General features: G+C 44.7%; 1 protein-coding gene across 29 annotated transcripts in view; it reads left to right on the top strand.

The window, feature by feature from the left end:
• The window catches only part of PLEKHA7 (pleckstrin homology domain containing A7), a 218,193-nt gene that overhangs the window by 57,642 nt on the left and 135,201 nt on the right, over nt 1–25,350 (top strand). The window contains exon 1 of one of the 29 annotated variants that reach the window (XM_026008188.2): nt 23,769–24,048. The exons of the other annotated variants lie outside the window; for them this stretch is intronic. Coding sequence (XP_025863973.2) covers nt 23,966–24,048 — 83 coding nt within the window. The 5' untranslated portion in view covers nt 23,769–23,965. Of the gene's footprint in view, nt 1–23,768; nt 24,049–25,350 lie in introns of those variants that run through there. 29 annotated transcript variants of the gene reach the window in all.

The raw sequence follows: 25,350 nt of genomic DNA on the forward strand, positions 1-25,350 counted from the left end.
GCTGAGGAATGTAGGTAAGAATGATTCCCTGTCCCTAGGTTGCTCACAGATGATTAATACCCAGTGTAATGAGTCCCAGAATGGAAGGATTCTCTGAATGTTGTGGAAACTCAGGGGAGGGAGGAGTTGGGGAAATGTGAACAGGGAGGTGGGGTAAGGGGTATATAGGAGACATTTGACAGGTTTAAGAACCTGGGAGTTAGGCAGGGGTACCTGAGTCAGGTAAAGATGTTTGGAAGAAGGTGTTCCATGCAGAGCAGCCCTGTGTGCATTGCCCTGGAGGTGTGAAAGGCTCAGGCTGAGGGGAGGGTTAGATGATGTGTGGGGCCAAGGTGGACGAGGCTAAGCCACTTGTGGGGACACAGTGGCAGGTCAGGCCAAGTAGGTACTTGCACCTTGGAATACAGTCACTTGGACCTTGCAGACCATGCTTAAGAATTGGGACTTTGTTCTGTATTCAGTAGAGGTTTTTTTTTTTTTTTTTTTTTTAATGAAAAATCGATCTGATCTTCCCAAGGGTCAGGAAAGTAGAGAAATCGCTCCTTTCTGGATATGCACAGCCTTTTTGACCCCCTGATGGCCGGAATGAGTTGCTCTTCACATCCTTTCCTGTCCAGCTCCCTGGAACATCAGGGAAGGCATTGTGCCAGGGAGCAGTGGATCCCTGGAAGCTTCTCCACAGGGGGCATCTCTTCCCATCACTGGTGTGGGAGCTCTTCTTCTGTTCCTTTGAGGGCTCCTCTGCCTTTACCTGAGACTTCACCTGTAGTGGTAGTTATAGTCATGCCCATCACTTCTCACCTCACAGAATCTAGAGCATGGTCTATAGTGAGGAGGGAACCGTTCTCAGCTCTCTGCTGGCCCTCCAGCTCTGACTTCTCCCTTCTCTGTGGTCCTCCTCTGCTTCCACACACTCACTCTCTCTTCAACCATCCTCACTGTTTAGTTTGCACCCCCTCCTCCACCCTGAGATTTGCCTGGCTTCCTGCTCACCAAGTCCAAAGTCTACTGTCAGGCCTGGTTCCTCTCATTCTTTGACTTTATTGACAAGTTTCTTTTTCTTTTTTTAAAAAATATTTTATTTATTTATTCATGAGAGAGAGAGTGAGAGGCAGAGACACGGGCAGAGGGAGAAGCAGGCTCCATGCTTAAAAACAAAAACAAAAACAAAACAAAAAACCCCACAGGTTTCAGGGCCCTATCCATTTGAGAGAGAGAAAGAGAAAGGGAGAAAGTCAGTAGGGAGGGGCAGAGGGAGAGGGAGAAAGAATCTGGAGCAGACTCTGCACTGAGTGCAGAGCCCATCCCGGGACTCAATCCTGCAACCTCAATCAAGACCATGACCTGAGCTGAAACTAAGAGTCTGGATGCTTAACTCAGCCACACAGATGCCCCTGGAGTCTGCATCTTAAACAAGCACCTTCCCCCTCAAGTGATCATATTCTCATTGAAATCTGAATGGTTTAAAGGTCAAGCTTATAAATGCATTTTATCTGCTGAGCATCAAGTGTCTTCTAGATGAGGCCTGGGAGGTGAGCTGGATTGCTGTCCATCCCTTCTCACCTGCAGGGCAGATGGGACATGGATGGAGGTCATGGCTTTTGTGACGTGATTGCGAGGGGAGCATAGAGGAGGTGGGGCCGGTCACAGTGAAATGGGTGGACAGATAGATAAAGCTTGCTAAGTAGAGATGGGCAGAGCATTAAGAGAGGGACATTGGGAGGCTTTCAGGGAGGGGGAGCCAATGTGAGCAAGGCACGGAGGTGAGAAATCCAGAGTGGGGAATGACAAGGAGTCGGGGTTGCTGGATGGAAATACATGAGGGGAAGCAGAAGATAACAGACTCTGGTCATGAGGGTTTGAATGCCATGCCAAGGAATGCTGACTTCCTGCCTTAAAGATGCTTCTGAGGAGACTGGAGTGTGGGCCTCTGTGTGCACCTGTCACCTGCAGGGCTTGCTGTTCCCTCTCTGTGTTGAGGATGTCCCTCAGGAGTGGAGGGGATGGGAAGGGCTTCCTGGGGAGGGCTCTGGGAACCCTGGTGCTCAGGATCAAGTTCTAAAACCCTTCCGTCCATGTTTGATGTGGGAGGGTATCTTCTTGTTTCAAAGTTCTGTGCTTTTTAAAAATTTTTTTTAAAGATTTTATTTATTTATCCACGAGACACACACACACACACACACACACACACACAGAGGTAAAGACACAGGCAGAGGGAGAAGCAGGCTCCATGCAGGGAGCCCGATGTGGGACTTGATCCCAGGTCTCCAGGATCACGCCCTGGGCTGAAGGTGGCGCTAAACCGCTGAGCCACCCGGGCTGCCCCAAAGTTCTGTGCTTTTAAAAATATTTTCATGCTCCCGTGAGTTTGCTGGAGAACCTGGGATGGTGTGTGTATGTGTCCCCCCCTTCATCTTGCCTCACAGTTTCCCCAGTTGTGTGTGTGTGTGTGTGTGTACACCTCGGTAATTGTGCAGATACTGTTGTACGTATCCTTTCTTCCCCATTGCTACCACTGCTGTCACCTTCCTAGTGTGAGGGAAATGGAGGGGGAGGTAACGCAGGACATTCGGATACATTTGGATGTGCTTTTACAACCCACTAGTTGAGAAAACAGTAGCCTGCTTAATAACCCTGCACCTCCCCAGGTTGGGTGGGGCCTCGGCACCTGTATTCTCCACATGCTCCCAGGGGCACTTGCTGATGTTGATGTGGCTATTAATTTGGAACCATCTGCCCAGATAACCCAATCACTTTGTTCTTTCACCCAGGGATTAGGGGCCCATGAATTCCTCAGCAGGAGTGGGGGTTTTCGAACTTGAGAATGACGACTCCTTCCTCCACTTTGATCAGTAGAGAGGAGACTACCGCACAGAGAAGAGAGTTGGCTGAGGGATGTTCCCCTAGGTCTGCAGTGTGTGGTGGGTGTGCGTTGCCAGAGCCTGAGTCTAACAGAATGCTCATTAAGACCCACAGCAAGTTAGGGCCTGTCAGTAGTGAGTACTCTTTGCTGTTTTCTACAGAAAATTCACTTTAAAACCTGATTTGCCTTCAAATACCCTGATTTGCCATTCTAATTAGGCCCTGGAGTCGGGCTTTGTGGGCAGGCTGGTGGCACCCTCTGTGCATCCCGATTCCGTGAACCTCTAGGGAGACACTTGAAGTGAAATTCTTTGAACACATCAAAAGAAAGCCAACACAAACAAACAAAAATCCCAGTGATTCCCAAACCCAAAAAATTTGGCGTGTCCAATTTCAGATTTCCTACCCCCAGTTCACTTTAAGGTTGGTATAATCCTGCCTTGTGATATGAAGTGAGGAAAGAGGATTTCACACTTTAAGAGGGGAGGGTATTAGGGTTGGGGGCTCTGGCAGGTGAGGGTGTCCAGCCCTCTTCAGAGCTGGTAATTCAGAGACCAGACTGTTTGGGAGAAGGCACTGGGTGGAAGCCTGGAAGCCTCAGCCCCAGGCTGACTGGACTCCGGCTCTCCTGGGTGCTGGCGTCTCTGATCAACGTTGCCCACCTTTCCTGTCTGGCAGCCAGAGGGCTGTGGGAGACAATAGTAGCCGTGTCCTGTGTGGAGAGTGAGGGTGGCACCGCCGAGGGTTCCTGCTGCCCCCATGAGGAGGACGGGGGAAAGGGAGGAACTTCCCCACTGTGGAGGTCTAGCTCCCCCTAAATGAGTATAGGGAACCTGGCTGGCTCCTGTCTGCGGCTTGCTCAGTGAGCAGACTGGGATTGCCAGTCAGGGAATGCTTTTTTTCCTTAAAAATAAAACCAAAAGTACCAGTGACCTAAATGAGAGAGCAAGGCAGTGATGTCCTTTGAGGCCAGAGAGTGAAAGTAGGAGATTTTGTAGGACTTTTGTTCCCAGTCAGGTCCTTACTGGGCCGATGGTCCAGCCTTTTCCTACACCTAGATCCCCGATTCCTTTGAAATTGCCTCTTAGTAATAGCCTTTTTATTCTGGCACTATGTCTTCTTCCCTTCAGATCTGCTATCTGATGGGCCCCCAGCCCCTTTCCCTCTGTCCCCTCGCAGCCCTTCACCTCCAGAGAGTGCCAGATACTCCTGACCAAAGATTTTATTCTGTTCCCTGCTTAGTAACCTTATGGAGATTCCATTTATTTAGCTGATAAAGTCCAATGACCTATCAGGCTTGTAGCCATCCATCTAACACTTACCCTGTACTACAGGACTCTGTGAAGTTCCTGGGTACAGAAATATAGTGACAGAAAGAGGTACAAATCTTAAAGAACCCCCAGGTTGCTGGAGAAAGCAGGTGACAGTCAAGTACAGGAGCAAGTATGGTGGGCTGTGGGATAAGAGGGGAGGGGCATCTGGGCTGGATCTGTTAATGGTCATTCATAGTGTAAGATGAGAACACATTAGGTGCTGGAATAAAATCTACTGATTTTGAGTAGGTGGAGGGATAATGATAGTGATGCTTTTAAAATAGACCTACTTCAAATTAAGCTTGTTTAAAAGTATTAACTCTTATTTCAGTACCTGGGTGGCACAGTCAGTTAAGTGTCTGACTCTTGATTTTATTTTATTTTATTTTTAAAAAAAATTTTATTTATTTATGAGAGACAGATAGAGGCAGAGACACAGGCAGACAGAGAAGCAGGTTCCATGCAGGGAGCCCAATGTGGGACTCGATCCCGGATCCCAGGATCATACTCTGGGTGGAAGGCAGATGCCCAACCACTGAGCCACCAGGTGTCCCCATGACTCTTGGTTTTAGCTCAGGTCATGATCACAGGGTTGGGAGATCCAGTTCCCCCCATGTTGGGCTCTACACTTAACGCAGAGTCAGCTTGAGATTCTCTCTCCCCCTGTCCCTCTGCCCCTTCCTCCCATGTGCTCACTTGCTCTCTCTAAAATAAATCTAAAAAAAAAAAATTATTAACTCTTCTGAGTCTCAGCTTCCTCATCTGTAAATTGGATAAGGCATAATAATAGCACCAGCCTCATAGGATCATTGTTAAGGATTAGATGAGATAACGAATATTTGTGGAACATAGTAACTGTTCAATAAATATTGGCTACTGTAATTATTATCAAAGTCAGAGAAAAAACTTTCTCCGGGATCCCTGGAGCGGAAGTCACTGAAAATACAGAGAAAAACATCTCCAACAATTTGCTCAGCATGAATTCTCCAGGTTTTATAAGCCTGTCTGTTGCAACATGCTTCAGCATCAGTGAAAGGAATAACACCAGGAGTGCAATTTGGTGAAAGATGTCTGCTGGATGAAGAGTAACACAGTTTGTCAAGTGTGGGTTTTGCATGTTGGATTTTTTTTTTTTTTTTAAAGAAGAGACATTTTAATACTTGCAAGATAGGTTGTTACAGCCATTCTCTAAGTGAGACAATATCAGAATTGCCTGGGAAATGTCTTAAAAATACAGATCCTGGGGTCCTGCTTTTCTCCCTTCCCCTAAACTCATCCAGTATATCTGAACAGGGCCTGGAAGTCTGTATTTTAAATAAGTGCCTTCAGACAATTCTGTTTTGCAGCTCAGTTAGGGAACCTAGGACAAGGCTGTGAGGCCAAGTACTGGGCTTAGCTTCTCCAGGTACTGTCTATGTCTGCCTAAGTGACCTGCTGGTTACTAGGCCCTCTGAGCCCCAGGCTTGTCAGATGTGCATATCTGACGAGATGAAGAGTGAGAGCACTTGTATGTGGGCTCTGTAAATGTAAAAGATTATCATTTCTACTAATTCATTACGACAGTCTCTTCCTCTCAATCCCACTTCTTCCCCCTAACAATTTAATCAGAGTTACCACTGCACACATTTATCTGTTAAGCCTATGGTTGCTTTTCTCATAGGATTTAATGTTGTAAAATAAGGAGCAAGAGCCTGTGCTTTGACCCAACAGCAAATTTTTTTTTCCTGTTAACGGCCTCTGATTCTGAGCTCGGGTCTGTCTGCAAATATTCTTCAATCAAGTGGTTGGAGAGACTATGCCAGGCGTTTATGATTAAGGATTTGAAAGCTTGAGGTCTCTGATGTGCTGAAAGGTAGCTGCTAGCTACATGTGGCTATTGAGCACTTGAAGTTCGGCTAGTCTGGCTTGAGATGTGCTTCCAATTTGACGACTCAGATCCGAAAGACTTAATGAAAAGAATGTAAAATATATCAATGATTTTTATACTGGTTCATTTTGAGAATGATAATATTTTGGAAATATTGAGTTAAAGTATATTATCTCTAAAAACAATTTCACTAGTTTTTTACCTTTGTTATTTTATTAATTTTTTTTAAAATTTATTAGTGATCATGAAAAGGGGGGAGGAGGGAGGGAGAGAGAGAGAGAGAGACAGAGAGAGAGAGGGAGAGAGAGACTCCCCACTGAGCAGGAAGCCCAGCTAAAGCAGGGCTTGATCCTGGAACTGAGCAGAAGGCAGGCAGTTAACTGACTGAGCCACCCAGGTGACCCTGTTTTTACCTTTTTTAATGTGGCTACTAGAAAGTTTTAAATTGTGTATGCGGCTTGTGTTGTATTTCACCAGGCAGTACTGCTTTCCAGTTTAAGTCAATTTTGGGGACCAGTTAAAAAAGTTTGCAGTGTTTCCTCTGTTTGCAAATTCAAAACGTGAGTTTTGGGGGATCCCTGGGTGGCGCAGCGGTTTGGCGCCTGCCTTTGGCCCAGGGCGCGATCCTGGAGACCCGAGATCGAATCCCACGTCGGGCTCCTGGTACATGGAGCCTGCTTCTCCCTCTGCCTGTGTCTCTGCCTCTCTCTCTCTCTCTCTCTCTCTGTATGACTATCATAAATAAATAAAAATTAAAAAAAAACCAAACAAAACGTGAGTTTTACATTCGAAATGGACATACAGAGCAGTTATTCCAAATCATTTAACTTGACCTTGAATGTTTTGAAGTGTTGTTTTTGCTTTTTTTTTTTTGAATTGGATATTTCATGAAATTGGGTCCAAAGGGCATTTGTGGCTCATCTATTCTATTTTAAGAGTCTTCCAACATCTCTAGGAGGGGCAAGAAGAAAGCCTAAGTAGAGAAATGGCTTTGCTCAGATTGTATTTTTATTGTGGAACTGCAAAGCCCAGAAGACAGCAGTGTATAGTGGACACTGCCGTTCGTTTTTTAACTGTGGGCTTGGAAACTGCTGTGATACAGCCACGAAAGCACTGCTTACCCTTTTTCTAATCATTTTTGGCCTCCCCCTGGCCCTCTGCTTTCTCTCTCTCTTCCCCTGATGTGGTTTTGTGATTACAGTGTGTGAGACTCAGCCAGGCACTCAGTGGTGAGGTTGAGAAAAACACATTTAGTAACAGCCAAATTGGCATGGGCACTGGTCACTGACTTCTCTCTCTAAATGGCAGCATTCCTGGGAATTCAGAGCATTTTCTTCATCTCTGAAGTGGCAATGCTAAAAGCTCTTGTGTCTACCTCATGGTGGAATTATGAGAAATAAAAAGGCAAAATAAAAAGTCAGGACATCAGGTGCAGAAATAGTTGATAGTAAAAGTCCAGTTTCTCTGCCATTAACTGTTTCTGTGACAAACAGTCTCTCTTCTGTAAGTCTCAGATCTTTCTCCTGCTATAAACTAAGGAAATAGAATGGCTCAATATAGTTAAAAGGGTACAAATCTGACCCCAGACTGATTTCTAGTTCTGCTGTCTATGAGCTGTGTGACCTTGGGAAACATACTTGACCTCACAGTGCTTCATTTTCCTCATCTGTAAAATGGGTAATAGAACCTCTTGTGAGGTTAATCGAGCTAATAGAACCTGTAAGATTCTTAGAAAAGCACCTAGAAGATAGTAAACACTCAGTGAACATTGGATTCATTCAGTCCGCAATATATTCTGAGTGTCTTTTATGTGCTAGGTGCTGTTCTAAGCACTGGGCACAGCAGTAAAAAAAAAAAAAGCACTTAAAGAGGTGAGAGAGGTACTTTTAGAGGAGGAATTCCAAGTGTATTTATTAATTATAATTACCAGAGTAAACCACTGTCTTAGGAGCCTTCACAGACTGTGCTGCTTCATTTTATTCACTGGATTTTGACACTAAGATTTTTTTTTTTAAGAGTTCCATTGGTGAAACAAAACAAAGCAAATGCAAAACCTTGGGTTTTATTCCTAGCTTACCTGTTATACCATGTGACCTTGGGCAAGTTATATTAACTTCTGAGGCTTCATTTTCTCACATAGAAAAAAAGTTAACAAGTATTATCTTACTCAAAGGAGAGTGTGAGCTTTCAATGTATTTTTTTTTGAGCTTTCAATGTATTAAGTGAGATAATACCTGTAAAGCTTTTAGCATATGCTTGACTCCTAGTAAGTGTTCTATAAAGGTTAAATATTATTGCCATTGCTTCCAGTTGTAGAGATTCTGGATATCAGTGGTTCTAAATGAAAATATCCCCAGGCTGGTGGAAAGGTAAATTGACTCTTGTTCTCCTGTGGTGCCCACTGTATAAGTGAGGTTGTTCAGGATGCCTTGGAAACTGTATTCTTTTTCAGAGAAAAACAACAGATCCAGAATTTCAGTAGAGCTGTCCAAAGATGCAGTGAAACGTCTTTGAGAGGTAGTGAGTCACTCATTGGTGATGTCTAAGCTGGGCCACCAGTAGGCAGGGATGGGCCTTGTCGTCATGAGCTCTGAGGTTTGGAGGGTTGGTTTCGTTGTCAACATATGATCCAACTGTGTAAGAAAGCCCTAGGGTGGGTCACCTGATTATCCCAACACCTTGCAGTACTCATTTCTAAAGGGCAACTGGTGAGCTCGGAGGCATTCTGACCCACCCAGCCAGGTGGGGCATTTGCTGGGACAGACTTCCCTCTAGTACTTTCCTTCTCCTGAGTATAGTTATTTCTTGGAGGCAGGTGCTAGGGTTGAGTTGAAGAGAGGCGGGTCACGCTACTGTTTATCCAGAGAGTAGAGGGCACCTGGTCTTGGTGCCACAACTCTCCTTCAACTCCCTTCTCTGGGGATGGAGTGGACGGAGATGACTTCAGAGCCAGGGGCCAGTGGAGGGGCATGCCTGTGTCTGGACCACTCAGCCAGCCCTGGGGAGCCGCAACCAGCTTTTAATTTTGGTCTCAATCACTCCTCCACCCTAAACTTACCTACAGGGAGTGAAAAAACAAAGGCAGGCACTTGTTTGCTGGATTCACTTACTCTTCTCTTAAAAAAAAAAAAAAAAAGAAAAAGGATAATTATTTAAAAAAAAAAAACAGGACAAAACACTTGTTATATCAGGCAGTTTATTTGGTGTGGTTTTTTTTTATTTGGTTTTATTTTATTTTATTTTATAAATTTTTTATTGGTGTTCAATTTGCCAACATATAGAATAACACCCAGTGCTCATCCCGTCAAGTGCCCACCTCAGTGCCCATCACCCAGTCACCCCCACCCCCCACCCACCTCCCCTTCCACCACTTCTAATTCGTTTCCCAGGGTTAGGAGTCTTTATGTTCTGTCTCCCTTTCTGACACGTCCCACTCACTTTTTCTCCTTTCCCCTTTATTTCCCTTTCACTATTTTTTATATTCCCCAAATGAATGAAACCGTACAATGTTTGTCCTTCTCTGATTGACTTATTTCCCTCAGCATAATACCCTCCAGTTCCATCCACGTCGAAGCAAATGGTGGGTATTTGTCGTTTCTAATGGCTGAATAATATTCCATTGTATACGTAGACCACATCTTCTTTATCCATTCATCTTTCGATGGACACCGAGGCTCCTTCCACAGTTTGGCTATTGTGGACATTGCTGCTATAAACATCGGGGTGCAGGTGTCCCGGCGTTTCATTGCATCTGAATCTTTGGGGTAAATCCCCAGCAGTGCAATTGCTGGGTCGTAGGGCAGGTCTATTTTTAACTCTTTGAGGAACCTCCACACAGTTTTCCAGAGGGGCTGCACCAGTTCACATTCCCACCAACAGTGCAGGAGGGTTCCCCTTTCTCCACATCCTCTCCAACATTTGTGGTTTCCTACTTTGTTAATTTTCCCCATTCTCACTGGTGTGAGGTGGTATCTCATTGTGGTTTTGATTTGTATTTCCCTGATGGCCAGTGATGCGGAGCATTTTGTTGTGCTTGATGGCCATGTCTGTGTCTTCCTCTGTGAGATTTCTCTTCATGTCTTTTGCCCATTTCATGATTGGATTGTTTCTTTGCTGTTGAGTTTAATAAGTTCAATTAATATTCGACAAAGGAGGAAAGACTATCCACTGGAAAAAAGTCTCTTCAATAAATGGTGCTGGGAAAATTGGACATCACATGCAGAAGAATGAAACTAGAACGTTCTCCTACACCATACACAAAGATAAACTCAAAATGGATGAAAGATCTTAATGTGAGACAAGATTCCATCAAAATCCTAGAGGAGAACACAGGCAACACCCTTTTTGAACTCGGCCACAGTAACTTCTTGCAAGATTCATCCATGAAGGCAAGAGAAACAAAAGCAAAAATGAACTATTGGGACTTCATCAAGATAAGAAGCTTTTGCACAGCAAAAGATACCGTCAACAAAACTAAAAGACAACCTACAGAATGGGAGAAGATATTTGCAAATAATGTATCAGATAAAGGGCTAGTTTCCAAGATCTATAAAGAACTTATTAAACTCAACGGTTTATTTGGTTTTAAAAGATCTGTTTCCTGAACATCTGCTGGTACAAAGCACCTGCTAGCCACCAGAGGGCGGAAGAGAAAAGATGTGCTTTTCCGTGCATCTTTCCCAAAAGTAGCCGGTTCTTCCAGTTTGCTGTGTGCCAGGTACTGTGCTAGGACCCAGAGATACAAAGCTCAGAAGACACAGTGGTCCTTCTCTTCGAAGCTCTAGCACAGCAGGGGAGACAAGCATTGAGTCAATAATTTTAAGGTTCTGGTTGTTCGTGGGGGGTGAGGGGTGGTGACAGACCCAGTCAGTCCGAATGGTGGCTCTTCCCTAGCTTTCTTGTTCCAGGTCCCGGTGGCCCTGGCTTGGGTTTGGCCAACCTGAGACCATTGTCTGCTCTCCTGGGTTGCTGACTCGCTCCCTGTGGCGATGTCTGGGTTTCACTATATCCTAGGTGTCAGTGAAATGTAACTGTTTTTTGTCACTCCCCCCTGGTCAGATACCTATGTCCAGGCAACTCAGGGAAATCCCCTGGGCCCCACACACCTTGGCTATGCCGGCGCAGCCTTTCCTCCTTCGTAATCTTTGCTGCAAACCAGGAATCCTCTGGCTCGTAATAGAAGAAAGGCCTGGAGGGATAAGAGGGACATGGGGATGTGTGTTGCCAAGCTAGCTGTTCTGGAGAAATACAAGAAGAGAAAAAAAGGGGGGGGGGGAGTGGCTTTGAATGAACTGCTTTATGAGAGGGACTTAAAAAAGTAGACTTTACTTTTTTGAGCAGTTTTGGGTTCTCAGCAAAATTGAGCAGAATTCACCCTTCCATACATACCCTGTTTCCCCTGTATATCCACAGCCTCCCCCAATATCAGCACCCCCTACCAGAGTGGCACATTTGTTACAATTGATGAGCCTACACTGACACGTCATTACGACCCCAAGTCCATGGTTTACATTAGGATTTACTCTTGGTGTGAATTCTGTGGGGTTGGACACATGTATAGTGACTTTTAAATTGCATCTGTAGACCTAGATTTTGTTTAGTGTTTAGTGTTCCCTGAACTTCAGGCATTGTCAGCTTTAGGCATTCTTGTCCACTTCTGCATTTTTGCAATAGCCATGTTGTATTTTTCTTTAAATGGACACACTTAAAACCACTAAAGTGAATTTAAAGAAATAATTTCATATTCATTTTTTGTTAACCTTCATAACTCTTATTGATGTCATGTATGACTATTATTTATAGTATTTATGTTTTTTTTTTAATTTTTAAAAAAATTTTTTTATGTATTTTTTCCAAATGTTCTTGCCACACGCTGCCTTGGGCACCCTTGGGTATCTGCTCCATTCTTAGGGAGAGTACCCAAGAAGTTAATGAGTGGACTTTCAGGAGTCCTTGAGTCTCCTCAAACTGCCCAAAATTGTATTTATGTATTTCTGTTCTGAGTGAGATAGTTCAAAGTTTTCATCGTATAAAAGGACCCAATAAGAACAACAGCGTCTCAATCGGCAGTTCTTGGAATTATGTCTAATTATCCACAAAGATTTTATCTTCCCAGGAAGAGGAATGGAGTTTTCTATGAGAAACAGGCCTTTTACTCACAAAACATCCTACTTTTCTAATGGTGCAAATAAATGGCACATTGAGAATCAGTAACAGCTCATCTCACCTCTCCTCACCTCTGTTCTGTTTTCAACCTTCAGCATGTGAACATCAGTTCATTGCAAGAGGAGAATGACTGTTTTCTGATCCAAAAATCATGAAGGATGGCCTGATGAGGGATTTGTATGTGTATACCATGCCTTTCAGAGGTATTAGGGGAATACTCCAGTTATATATTTAATGAGCTGTCTTTATTAAACAGAGAAAATTGTTAAAAAAAAAGAGGGGGGCGGGTAGGGAGAGAAGGGAGCTCCTATGCTGAAATATCCAGAATATAGGTTCACTGTAAATATAGGTCAGTGAATGTTTCAGGGAAAAAAATGAGCTAAGGGAAAGCTGCTTGTTAGGACAGAAATATAACATGATAAAGTGGCTCTGGGAAAAAGCACCACTGTGCTAGATCACACTATCACAAGGAACGCACTACTTGTACAAAAGTGCACCAAGCCACATGTCTTCTTCTGCCGCTGGGGTAACATACCAGGCAGGGATACAGAGGGCACTCTGTTAGTTCTTTCCAGCTCAACCCCTTAGCCTTAGAAAGAGTATTAATAAGTCTCTGTTTGTGTCCTGCTTCTACCCAAGATCCATGAACACTAGATGCAATGATAAAATGGAAATAGGAATTTGAAATCAGGATCAGGGAAAATGTAAGAGGAAGAAGACAAACTGAGGGGGTTGGGGAGAATATAAATATTCATGCAATAAGGGTTTGGATTAGTGTTGAGCTTCACATTTGACCTAGAGCTTCCCGACAGCCAAAACAAGAAGGGAACAGTAGGTTTTCTGGATTTCACTGTTGGGAAAAACATCCTACTCATTAAGAGGAAGCCAAGAGCATCCTAGTTTGTACCTTGACGTTAAATATCTTATGTAGAGCCCACCGTGGGTGTGGAGAACAAGATCCTCTTCAGCTTTCCTCTTTGTCTTTACTAAGCCCTCATTATCTTGCAGCTCCTCAGACTGGGCCAATTTCCTCATTTTAGGTGGCCGTCTTACAGATGGCCATGCACCTCTCCTGTATGTACTCATCACAGATGTACATTTACATCCACTCATGTGTTTAATAAGACAAGCTTTCAAAATAGACTCTAAGCCTCATGAGGCCAGGGCCATATTATCCTCATTCTTGGCATAATCTTGGCACACTGTAAGATCTCAGTAAATGCTTTTTGAACAAATGAATAAGGCAAAAGCAGTCAGGGATTTTATTTTAATTAATTTATTAATTTATTTATTTTAAGATTTTATTTATTCATGAGAGACAGAGAGAGAGAGAGGTGCAGAGACACAGGCAGAGGGAGAAGTAGGTTCATGCAGGGAGTCTGATGTGGGACTCGATCCCGGGTCTTCAGGATCAGGCCCTGGGCTGAAGGAGGCACTAAACCGCTGAGCCACCCGAGCTGCCTGCAGTCAGGGATTTTATGTGGCTGATTCTTGTACCTCTCACAGAAAATTGAGGCCCTTTCAAGGTTGCAAACTATCTTTTGTCCAGAGAGCTTAATCACCATGGTGCCCCAGACGTCCTCAAGTTCATTTTACTCCACTGTGCCCTTCAGGGATTATTAATAATACAACTCCAGTGTATTGTGCACCTGCTGTAAGTCCAGTCTTACACTAGGCACCTGTCCTACCAAGTGAGGGAAACTGAGGTTTGGGGAAGGAATCAAACTAGCCCAAGGTCAGAGAACTGGTAAAAGTCAGGATGTTGGTCTGACTTCAGAGGCACGCTCTTTCCTTTCTGTCTGCTGCATCTGAGCCTGAGCCACAAGTGTCTGTGTGAGTTACGGGTTCTTATCTCTTGGCAATTAGAGCTGCACAGCCAGGGTATTTCTGGCATAGGCCATTGCTGCTTTCTGACAGCTGTTACATTCCAGTCTCTCTTGAGTTTGGGGAAGGAAGGCCCACACCTGGGGTTGGCAAAGGCAGCCTCAGATCTCATTTTCCCTGGTTTTTGCACACAGAGAATATGTTTATTGCTCTTGTCACATAGTCTCCTGAAGTACAGGTGAATTAAGGTTGAATATTATTTTCATAAAAGTCATTAGGGAGAAGGGGAGAGGAGATGCACAGTTCTGTTGTCTCAAGAAATAATTGGATTTGCCCAATGATTGGTAGAGTGCAGGTGGGAAATGACAACATGCCAGGAAGTACATTTGACAGTGCATTTGATTCCAGATTTGTCAGGCATGTATTTTTAAAGACTTTGTGCCTGTTGTCATTATTTTAATAGAGACCTAATTTTTAGAATGGAGTTCATTATTACATTAAACTTTCTCTATTCACCAGGGTTGGCAAATTGAATAGTCTCATGGCTCAGTGTTGCCACCTACCGTGTTCTGCATGGAGTGTCAATCTTCAAAAACCAGGAAGGCAATAAAACACATTTCAAACTACAACAAGGCATAATTTGATCTGTCTGTTCTTCTACAAGGTTGCAAGTCCTCAGGGTGAACATTATAAGCATCTGTCATCACTGCATGCTCTCGAGTGCCAAGACACTGGTTCCAGTGACTTCTGGTGATAAAAAAATGTTAGTCAAAAATACCACTTTTCCTTTGCTCCCTTGAGAATGAGCCCCCTCAAAAACATTTGCTGCCTGCACATGGGGCTCTGAATAATTGCTACATTCAGGTTTATGTTAGAAGGAGTGTTCCCAAAGAAGGCACTTAAGGGGATGTTTGTAATGCGATGAGGCTTTTGGTTCTATCTTTGGCCCACTAGTCTCAGTAAGGATTTTGGCTCATGTCAGTGATTTGGAAAACCTAATAATTTTTATGTCTCCAAAGTTGTGTTCCCAGGCTGCTGGCTATTTCATATTCTTAAGCTTGTTCCTGCATTTTAGGAGGACACCAGAGAATAGCAGTAGGCACTGTTCATGCCTTTACCTCCCGCATGTCAAGAAAGCATTGAGATTCCAGCTTTGTAGATAGATTTAGATTGAGTCTTATACCGATTTCCTTCAGTGGCTTTGACAGTTTCTTGTTTGGAAGATAAAGCATCACAGTATTGAACTGGCATCCTGTTGTTCCCAGTTTTAATGGTAAGAGCCACAAAATCATCTGTACCTATATACAGGATATAAGATTTCACCCCCTTTCCCCCATATATTATTGTTTAGACAATTAGGGACAGAAAAATATGAAAAATGCAGGTGTTAATTTTTACTAGACTATTTTTTAGCATAAGGAGATCAGATTTTTAAGTGTTTTATTTATTAATTCAGATATTTTTCCCCCTAACCTCCAATTGATATCCACAATAAACAGACTTTATGAAATTTGTAGATCTGTAAGTTTAATATCCAAGAATGTCAAGACTGTGCACTGTTTGCCTGTTTATCTATTGCTTTATCCGGTTCCACAGTGGATTTGAGGCTGCTTATGGCAAAGGGATAAAATACAAATAAAAATATAAAATAATCAGCACAAGCCAGAGTTGAGTATAAATTATGTTAGGAGATTTAAGCCTAAGGAGAATGAGAACACCTTGGGTCTATTTCTGTTAAACTAAAAAGCCATTTCATTGGACAAGTTGATGTAGCCATTTTTTTTTTAAAGCTACTTGGAAGTGGGTCTCAGTTTGGAAAGCTCTGTGTAAACATGGGCTGCTTTATGTTTCTGACATTTCAGCTGAACTTTAAAAGTTGCCATTTTTTTTCTTTCTTCCAACCTCTACCTGACCTCTAATGCACACACCCATTTCCTCTGAGCCAAGGAGGTGTGAATACCAAAAGTATTTTATCAAACGAGGTTGCTGTTTTTCTGGAAATGCTGTAGCCAGGACGCCAGCCAGCCAGCCGGGAATTTGGGAAGCCTGAATGTGGGAGGCTTATTTTGGAAACTCTTTCATTATCATCACACTCAGGCCCTTGTGAGCAGTTGCAGGGACTCACTCACACCCGGATGGGCTTCAGTGATAGGAGGGCTGGAAAAAAATGTTGCAGTGGAAGGGAGGGGGTCAGGAGTCCCCTTCTCACAAGCCAGCAGGATGCCCCATAACCTTCCCTCCACAGCTCCTATTTCCAGCCTGTCCCCCTGGACCTCCAGGCTCTGTGTGTTACCTGGAGGAGTCTGGCTCCCAGGGAGCTGGTTCAGAGAATAGGGCTGGGATGCAGACTTTCCTGGATCACAGAAGGGCTAGGCAGGCTGCTTTCTGCCTCAGAGCAAGTTGTAAGCTTGTGTTGAGATACCAGCTGTGCTCTTGCTTGTTACAACCAACCAGAAAGGTCTGTAGCTGGGAGAGCCCTCTTCCCCCACCCATACAAACACACAGGCCCTAAGGAGTCATGTGGTGATGGGATTCCCAAGTGGAGACTGCCACACCTCACTGTCTTTGGGATTTCTCCCTTGGATGTCTAATAGACTCGTTGGACCTAAGGTGTCCAAAATAGAGTTCTCGATCCGTTTTCATGTCTCCTCTCCCTTTGGATTTGATCCCCGCCCCCCCCCCCCCCCCCCCCCCCCCCCCCCCCCCCGCGCCCAGGCTTCATCATCTCAGGAAATTGCACTGGCATCCACTCTAGCTCATACCAAAAACTTGGGAGTCTTCTTTGCTTTTCTCTTTCCTTCACCTCTGTCATAAATCCGGTCACTGGTGGAATTGGCTATTGCCACCAAGACATTTTGCACAGCTGATTCCCCCTCAGCATTTACACCATTGTTGTCTTGTCAGCTACCACCCTCTCTTGCTTGTAAGGCTGAAAGACTCCTGCAGTGGTCTTTTTACCTAGCCTTTCTGGTTTTCCTCACTTCTTTTCAAGGAATACGAGTGGCATTGGAATCAGATCATCTGGGTTTGTATATTGGATCCTCCACTTACTGGGATGGGCAAGTCAGTCTCCTGTACCTGTCATCTGTAAAATCAGGATAATAATGATACGAGTTTTCATGAGGGTTAAAGATCATACATATAAAGTTCTTTGGGTAGTTCAGAGCACATTGTTTAAACACTAAGGAAATGTTAGGTTTTTATTTATTATTCTCAATCCCCAGGCCATTCTCCTTATAAATGCTACAGAAGTCTTTTTGGAAAGCAAATTAGATCATACCTCTTCCATGGTCCAGTCTTTTAACCCCTTCCATGGCTTTCTGTTGCTTTTGGAAGAGAATCCAATTCCTAGCAGGTATTACATAGCCCTCCTTCATCTTTGCTATCTGATTCCTCAGTTTCTTCTCTTATTGTCCTTCCCATTGGTCACTGATGTCCAGCCTCACTATTCACCTTCTGTCCCAGGAATAAACTTTGTTCCCGCCTATTCTTATGCCTAAAATGCTCTTCCCCTAGATCTTAGGCATTTTACTGATAAATACCCTGAACCCCTATATCATTCCATCATATCACTGTTTCATTTATTTAAAAGACATTTATTTATTTATTTATTTATTTATTTATTTATTTATTTATTTATTTATTTATTTATTGTGCACACATGAGCAGGGGAAGCAGAGAGGGAGAGAATCTCAGGCAGACTCTGCACTGAGTGTGGAGCCAATGTGGGGCTTGATTTCACCACCCTGAAATCATGACCTGAGCTGAAATCAAGAGTTGGTCACTTAAGTGACTGAGCCACCCAGGCACTCCTGTTTCCTTTTCTTAATAATATGCATCCATCCCTGAAATTATCTATTTAATATCTATATTTTTGTCCTTCTGTCTCTTTCATCACTACTGTGTCTTCTGTGCCTACAATGCCTTATTGTAAAAGGCCCTAATAAATGTTTAGCCATTGAATGAGTGATGGCCACTATTTATTTAGTATATACTGTATCCCATTCATTTACACAATTATTATAATTATTTCATCCTCATAACAATTGTATGGGGATGGGGATTTTTAATCCCATTTTAGGGCTGAAGAAATAGTGGCTCAGGGAAGAAAATAGTTGGTAAGTGGGTGAGCCGACATTTTAACTGGGGTCTGGCTGAGTTCATGGTGTTTTTAGGTGATAACACTAGTGAATTCAGAGAGTTCATACCTGGCTTATGAGTACAAAGTGAGACTTGACAGGTATCAAGAGTACACTATACTCATCCTTTTAAAAGATAACAGTTTTAGAGTGTTTCCTATGTGCTAAGTGCTTCTGTGTATTTTCCTTGTTGTGGCATTCTTTTTTTTTAAAAAAAATTTATTTATTCATGAGAGACACAGAAGGAGAGAGAGAGGCAGAGACGTAGGCAGAGGGAGAAGCAGGTTCCATGCAGGAAGCCCAATGTGGGACTCCATCCCAGGACCCTGGGATCACGCCCTGAGCCAAAGGCTTAGCTCAACTGCTGAGCTACCCAGGCGTCCCATTGTTGTGGCATTCTTTATCATGCCCTAATTTTGTTGTAATTTTGTTGAGGTTTCACAAGAGGTATTAATTGGATTCATTTAGATTAAATTTTGAATTGATGCACGTCTGCTTGGGTGATGGCTGCTGGAAGTTGAGGGGAGACAGGTATTAGGCCCTCCTAGCTTTTTAGCATCAAGTATCTCAAAGTGTGGCCTCCAGAATACACATAGCCAGATCACCTGGGGTGCTTGCTAAATGAGGATTCTAGGGCTCATTCTAGACTTTTGTCATGAGATTCTCCTGGAATCTGCTGTTTTTAAACAATCACCTAGAGGTTTTTCTGATTAAAATGGATATATGAAGAAGATCTCTGGTTATAGAGATGAGTTCTAGCTAATTAGATGTTTTGTAATTTGGTTTTCCTGATTTAACAAAATCTATAAAGCTGTACATTTATTCATTTTATCAAACTCCTTTGGGTGGCTTAGGTCTCTGACCAAGGAGCAAGTAGTGTTTCCCCCCCACCCCCCCCAACTTTCCCCTGCATCTTAATGGTCCTTAGGCTCCCAAGTCTCAAGTCCAAGTTGGCTTCCTTGGTCAGGATTTTCAAAATGTCCTGCTTAGGTGAAATAGAGTGCCTTATTTCTGTCCCTGAGATTTTGTCTGGCTGTGAGGGGCTGGTCTGTTCTCGAGGGGACTGAGTAGTTGTACAATGGTGAACCTTCTGATGTATCTGTCTTTGTTAAAAGTTATTTTTTAAAATTGGGTTTGTTTTTATTGCTTCCCAGAAACAATTCTGGAATGATCAAAATTCCTAGTCCTTAATGTCTGATCTTTCCTCCCCTCCACTCTCTAAACAAAGGCCTTGTGTTTAATAGACACCATAACAGTAAAATTAGCTTTATTAGACTCTAGGTGGACTTAAAATGTAACCTAATGGCAGCTCTCTCTGACTTGTCATGTATTTTATTTTGAGCAGACACCACGGGTAGTGGCCCTGCCTGGTAGGCGATTAAATGATTATTGCTCATTGAAGTGGCTAAATAACATAGGCATCCCTCATCTTTAGATCCTGCCCTGGTGGCTTTTGCCCATTGTGTTTGGAGAAACCTGGCCCCCACCTTGGAGTTTTTATCTCAGCTGCCTTCTGTCTTTGACTTCAGAGCTCCCTGTGCCCCTGGAGAAGTCAGCATCTTTGTCTTTCCCACCTCCACTCCCACATCTGATGTGTGTGTGTGTGCGCGCGCGCGCGTCCCAGCTTCTTGGAAAGCTTGAAAGGTGAGGCAGGTTGCAGTTTACCAGCCTTGTGTCACAGGACCCACAACTAGCCAGCTCCCTCCTTCCCTGAAAAGTCCCAGAATATATTTCATTAAGTAATAACACCCTACACTGACAGTGCTGTTCACTTTGTCTCTTTATTAGGCTATTTCGTAGAAGTGAGTCTGAGGCACAGATCACCCAACTAGTTACTGGCTGAAAGCAGTCTGACTTATGGCCTGTTCTTTTTCTACTGGTCCTTACCGGTGTTCTTGGTGGCACCACCAGGTCTTTGAAAAGCAGACTCAACAGTTTTTAGTCCTGAGGACCAAGGGTATGTGCTTTACATGTTCTCAGCTTATTTATTTGATAGAATTTCCTGGGTAGGGGACAGCTCCATTAGCGGTCATGGCTGCTTCACTTCAGACCCTTTAGTCTAAGCTTCTAAGCATCATTATAAGCGCAGCCTAGGAGGTAAATGTAAAAATAATCTTCTTGCCAGGTTTTCTTGCATGGTATCCTAGCGACGATGTACTGTCTGTCCTTGCGTGTTGGGGCACCGACTGGGGCAGAATCAGTGCTTGCAGAGGGGAGAGATGTAAAGGGCACGGTCAGTCACCCTCTTAAAGTCAAAGCCTAGGTTCTTGTTATCTTTTGGAGAGTTTTTAACTCACTTATTTTTAGGCAACATTTTATTTTCTGATTAAAAATATGTTTCTTGTCAGACAACTTAGAAAACAGAAAATCCTAAGGAAGGAAATAAAAATCAACTGTAATTCTAATGTTGTTAATATTTTGGTAAAATCCTCCCAGTCATCGTTTTTGCTTTCATACAGTGATTAGGTTCTAAATTCAGAATGTAAGGGGAAAAAAATCTCATAAAGTCAGAATTACTCTAAACCACCCTGGACAGTAATTTTTATGCTCTCTGAAGTTTGGAAACCACTGAACTAGATTCAAGGACAACTGAAAAATCTATATGAAATGAAAAATCTGGGAGAAAAAAACCCATCTACCTTTATAAGTTTATTATCAAATCCTTAATGGTGAGTAGATGGTAGTGGAGAACTGAATTGTGTTCCTGCCTGCCTGTAAGGTTTATTTCATTCTGTTTTAATATTAAGCTTTTGTAAGTTATGGGTTAATAGATTTACTTGTGAGGAGATATGCTATAGTGGCATCACATCTTGCTCCAGGGGTTAGGTTCTGAGTCAATCAGTGAAGAAAACATAGTGCAGCTCCACCATAGGTACTTAACCACCCTGCTCCCAAATTCACACACATGTGCGCGCGCGCGCGCACACACACACACACACACACACACACAATTGGGATCGTTTGTTTTATAACATTTGTTTAATTCAACAGTAAATATTCCATATAGCATTTTAAAGTTGCATGTGTATATGCAATTGTAAAGATGCTTATTAACCAATCTCTTGTACAGTTTATTTCCAATTATTCTAAAAATGGTGAAGTGAACATCCTTGTGGATAAATCTTTGTGTTCATCCATAATTATGTCTTGAGGATAAATTCTTAGCTATGGAATTGATGGTTCAAAGGATATGAACATTTTTAAGTCTTTTAATTCATCGCTCAGTTGTCCCCAGGAACATTGTATGCTTCCATCAAAGTGTCTGTTTCCCAATATCACTGGAGATTATCATTCAGAAGAGTTTTCTACAGCATGCCTTTTTTTTTTTCTTTTTTGGATGACCCAGGGCTTCTCTTCATTGCGTGGTCAATTTATCCTGGAAAGAATAAACAAAATGAGGCTACAGATGATAAGTGCTGGTGGGCAGGTTCATGCGAGGGAGGGAAAGGGACAGATAACTGGGAAAGGGTGAGCTTGGAGACCATTTCTTTACTCTTGCCTCCAAGTCTTCAGTAGATATCTAAGGAGAGAATTTTAATATTTAAAGGGCATATATAGTTTAAAAAATTTTTAATTAACATATAGTGTATTATTAGTTTCAGAGGTAGTTCAGTGATTCATCAGTTGCATAGAACGCCCAGTGCTCATTAAATCACGTGCCCTCCTTAATGCCCATCACCCAGTTACCCCATCCTCCTACATCCCCTCCCCTCCCTCAGCCCTTTGTGAGCTATGATTAAGGATCTCTTATCGTTTGTCTCCCTGTCTGATTTCAACTTCTTTTTCCCTCCCTTCCCCTATGATCCTTTTATTTCTTAAATCCGACATGAGTGAAATTATATAATTGGCTTCCTCTGATTGACTTATTTAGCTTAGCATAATCCCCCCTAGTTCCATCCATGTTGTTGCAAATGGTAAGATTTCATTTTTTGATGGCTGAGTAATATTCCATTGTGTGTGTGTGTGTGTGTGTATACCCCATCTTCTTTATCCATTCATCTGTCAATGGACATCTGTACTCTTTCCATATTTTGGCTATTGTGGAAGGGCATATGTAGTTTTAAAGGCATATTTAATATCTTAATTTTTGATTTGGAAAATGATTTGATGTCTTGTCATTATAGATGCTACAGGACAGTAATGATATTTGTAAATTTATCCAAAAGGGAATATGGTTTTTAAAAGATAAATGGAGGGACGCCTGGTGGCTCAGCGGTTGAGCGTCTGTCTTCTATGATCCTGGGGTCTGGATCAAGTCCTCATCGGGCTCCCCACAGGGAGCCTGCTTCTCCCTCTGCTTACGTCTCTGCCTTTTTCTCTGAGTCTCTAGTGAATTCGTAAATAAAATCTTAAAAAAAAAATGGAGAAACACTGTCTTAATCTAGCACCTCACCTTACAGAAACTGAAACCAGAGAGTAAAAAGGATTTCTGTAGAGCTGCACAGCAAATTGATGATAGAGTTGAAGCTAGATGTAAAGGCTCCCGACTGTGTATTAAGAGTTTTTTTTTTGTTGTTGTTGTTGAGTTTGGTCATCATGGTTTAGGAGACAAAAAGCAGTTATAGGGTCCTCTTTGGGTAGGCGGCCAGGCTTTCTTCCAGAGCCTATGAGCTGCCCCATACCCCTCCTGGGTGAAGATCCAGGTGTTTCCAGCATGGCAGTTCACTTCTGCTTGAACATCTCCATCTGTGACTAGAGTGAACTTGCACTTTGATAACCAAGGTTTTTGCCTGAACTTTCCTTCTTTCCTTCTTCCCCTTCCATAACTTCTAACTTCTCTTCATGCCTCAGTGTCTCAAATGCCACTTCCTCAGGGAAGTCTTTCTTGACTGCCAAGATAGTTTAGGGTCCCTGTGTGCATTCCCATAGCACCTCTTACCTTTAATACCCTTGTCACAATTATAATTTGCGCTGTACTTAATATCTCTCTCCCTGACTGGGCTATATGTTCTGTGACTGTTGAATGTTGTTTATCTTCTGTTGCTCCTGGCCCAAGCATTAATAAATGCTTGAATGTTTGATTATTTGGATGGATGCTAATGTGTGAAGTGGAAGTGTGTGTGGTTGCTGGGCGGTGCTGCTTCTGATTGCCTGCAGAATCAGAACTGTCCCTTATTGCCAAGGGCATTGAGACTTGAAGAGAAAAAGGAGACTCCTTGTTAGGCTGCTAGTATAGAGACGCCAGAGGGTATGGATTGCTTTGCTGGGTTCCCTATAGAAGCCTCCCGGATGATGGGGTCAGTAACCTAATCTAACCGAGCATTCATTCCTGGCTTGTCAGAATCAGTCCCAGCAATTTAGGTAGAGGTGGTTGGAGAGAAGCCTCCTTGAGCCATTCTGGGGAAGATACTTCAAGGTCAGGGCTCTCCTTGGCGGGGAGGAAACAGCAACCCGGGTCACCTGCAGCCTGGTCTTCACAGTCGATGGGCACTTGCAGCAGCGGCTGTGAGGTCTGCTGGGGGCTGGCTGGGCGCCAGAGCAGCGCCGCTGTTAGGCGGCAGGTCCTGCCCCTCCGCCGCTTTCCCTCCCCCGCCTCCGTCTCCCTCCCGGCTCGCGCTTGCAGCATCCTCTGCAAGGAGGGGATGTGCTGCGCTCGGACGCGCCGTCCTGGCGGCGCGGCGGCACTCGGGGCGCGCTCGGGACCGCCGGGGTCCGCCGTCTGGCGCTGCGCCACGTGCCTGGATCCGCGCTGATGTCAAGTGGGTGTGGGCGCTCGGGGAAGGCCCAGGCGAGGACGAGGAGGGCGCGCGATGCTCTGCTGACCGGTGGCGGGCCCCGGCTGGAGGAGCGGGCGCATGGAGCGGGGGCGCTGCCCGCCCGGGGACGCACCCCCCGCCGCCCTGGGGGGCTGGCGGGGACCAACGCGGGGGGCCTGCAGGTGTGTCCGCGCGCCACAACTTTCGGGGGGCTGCGGGCTGTGGGGCCGGCAGGGCGCGGGGGGTGCATGGGGGCTGCGTGGGGGCTGCATGGGAGTGCATGGGGGCTGCATGGGAGTGCATGGGAGCTGCATGGGGGCTGCATGGGGGGTACATGGGGGGGTGCATGGGGGCTGCATGGGGAGGTGCATGGGGTTGCATGGGGGCTGCATGGGGAGGTGCATGGGGGGCTGCATGGGGGGTGCTTTCGTGCCTGGGCGCTGCTGGCGTGATGGGAGCGGGTTCGTCCCGGCCGGCCCTCCGCGTGGGAGCTGCAGCTCGCCGCGGGAGTTTCGGGGAGAGAATTTCTGGGGCGGGCGCCCGGCTGGGGGTTACTCATGGGGAAGGGCATCGAGGGAGCTGCCTTGTTTTGAGAATTGGGTCTCCAAGTGCAGCCTGCGTTCATGGTAACAGGATGATTAGCTCTCAGCAGAGAGCTCGGCTTTCTGGCTTCCAGAAATCGGCGGTGGTTGGGGGCACCCATCGGTCGGGGGTGCGGGGGGGGGGAAGTGGGCAGAGGCGATTTTTCCTCCTCCTTTCTAACCGCCCCCCCCCCCCAACTCCCGTTGCTGGGAGCCAGCTAAGGGGGAGGCAAGGGGTCAGCTTCTCAGCGTTTGACAGGTCTGGTTTCAGACACACCTTCCCAGAGGAATGCGGAGGCTTTGTTCCAGGCGCCCGTCCCAGCCCCGAGCCCAGAAGCTTGCGGGCTTGGGGCCGGGGCTCCGGTGCCATTACTCATCTTTTATGGCAACGCCGGCAAGCTCCCGGGTAGGCAAGTTAATTATTAATGTGTCTATGCTGGAAATGAGATTTGGTGGGTTGCAGGTTTTTCTTTCCCTTTTTTGGCATTGGCACTGAGGTTTAAGCCCAAGGAATTGCAGCCAGTTTGCAGAGGATGCTGGTATTTCCCCAGTGATCTACACTTGGGAGGAAGGGATCCCCTTCCCTGCCAGTGGGACAGCACCATCACCCCTCCTAGAGCAGAGAGGGAGCAGCTGTTTTTTTTTTTTTTTTTCCCTTCCTACTTTGGAACCAGCCTCTACCTTTCCTCCTTTGCTTTCTGAAACCAACCACACGCCCACCCCTTGTCCCAGGGCAGCTTCCTGATGAAGCTTCCAGGCCAGGTGTGTGAGACATGGGTCCTCTGCTGACCACCTGAAGTTTTCTGGAAAGGCCTGCCTTACCCCAGCCCTAGTACCTGAAAATCTGCACTTGCTCAACAAGTGCCTCTGGGTGTCTTTTCAGGCCCCTGATCTGTAGGACTG

Source organism: Vulpes vulpes, chromosome 11 (genome assembly GCF_048418805.1).
Source record: "Vulpes vulpes isolate BD-2025 chromosome 11, VulVul3, whole genome shotgun sequence".
NCBI classification, from domain to species: domain Eukaryota; kingdom Metazoa; phylum Chordata; class Mammalia; order Carnivora; family Canidae; genus Vulpes; species Vulpes vulpes.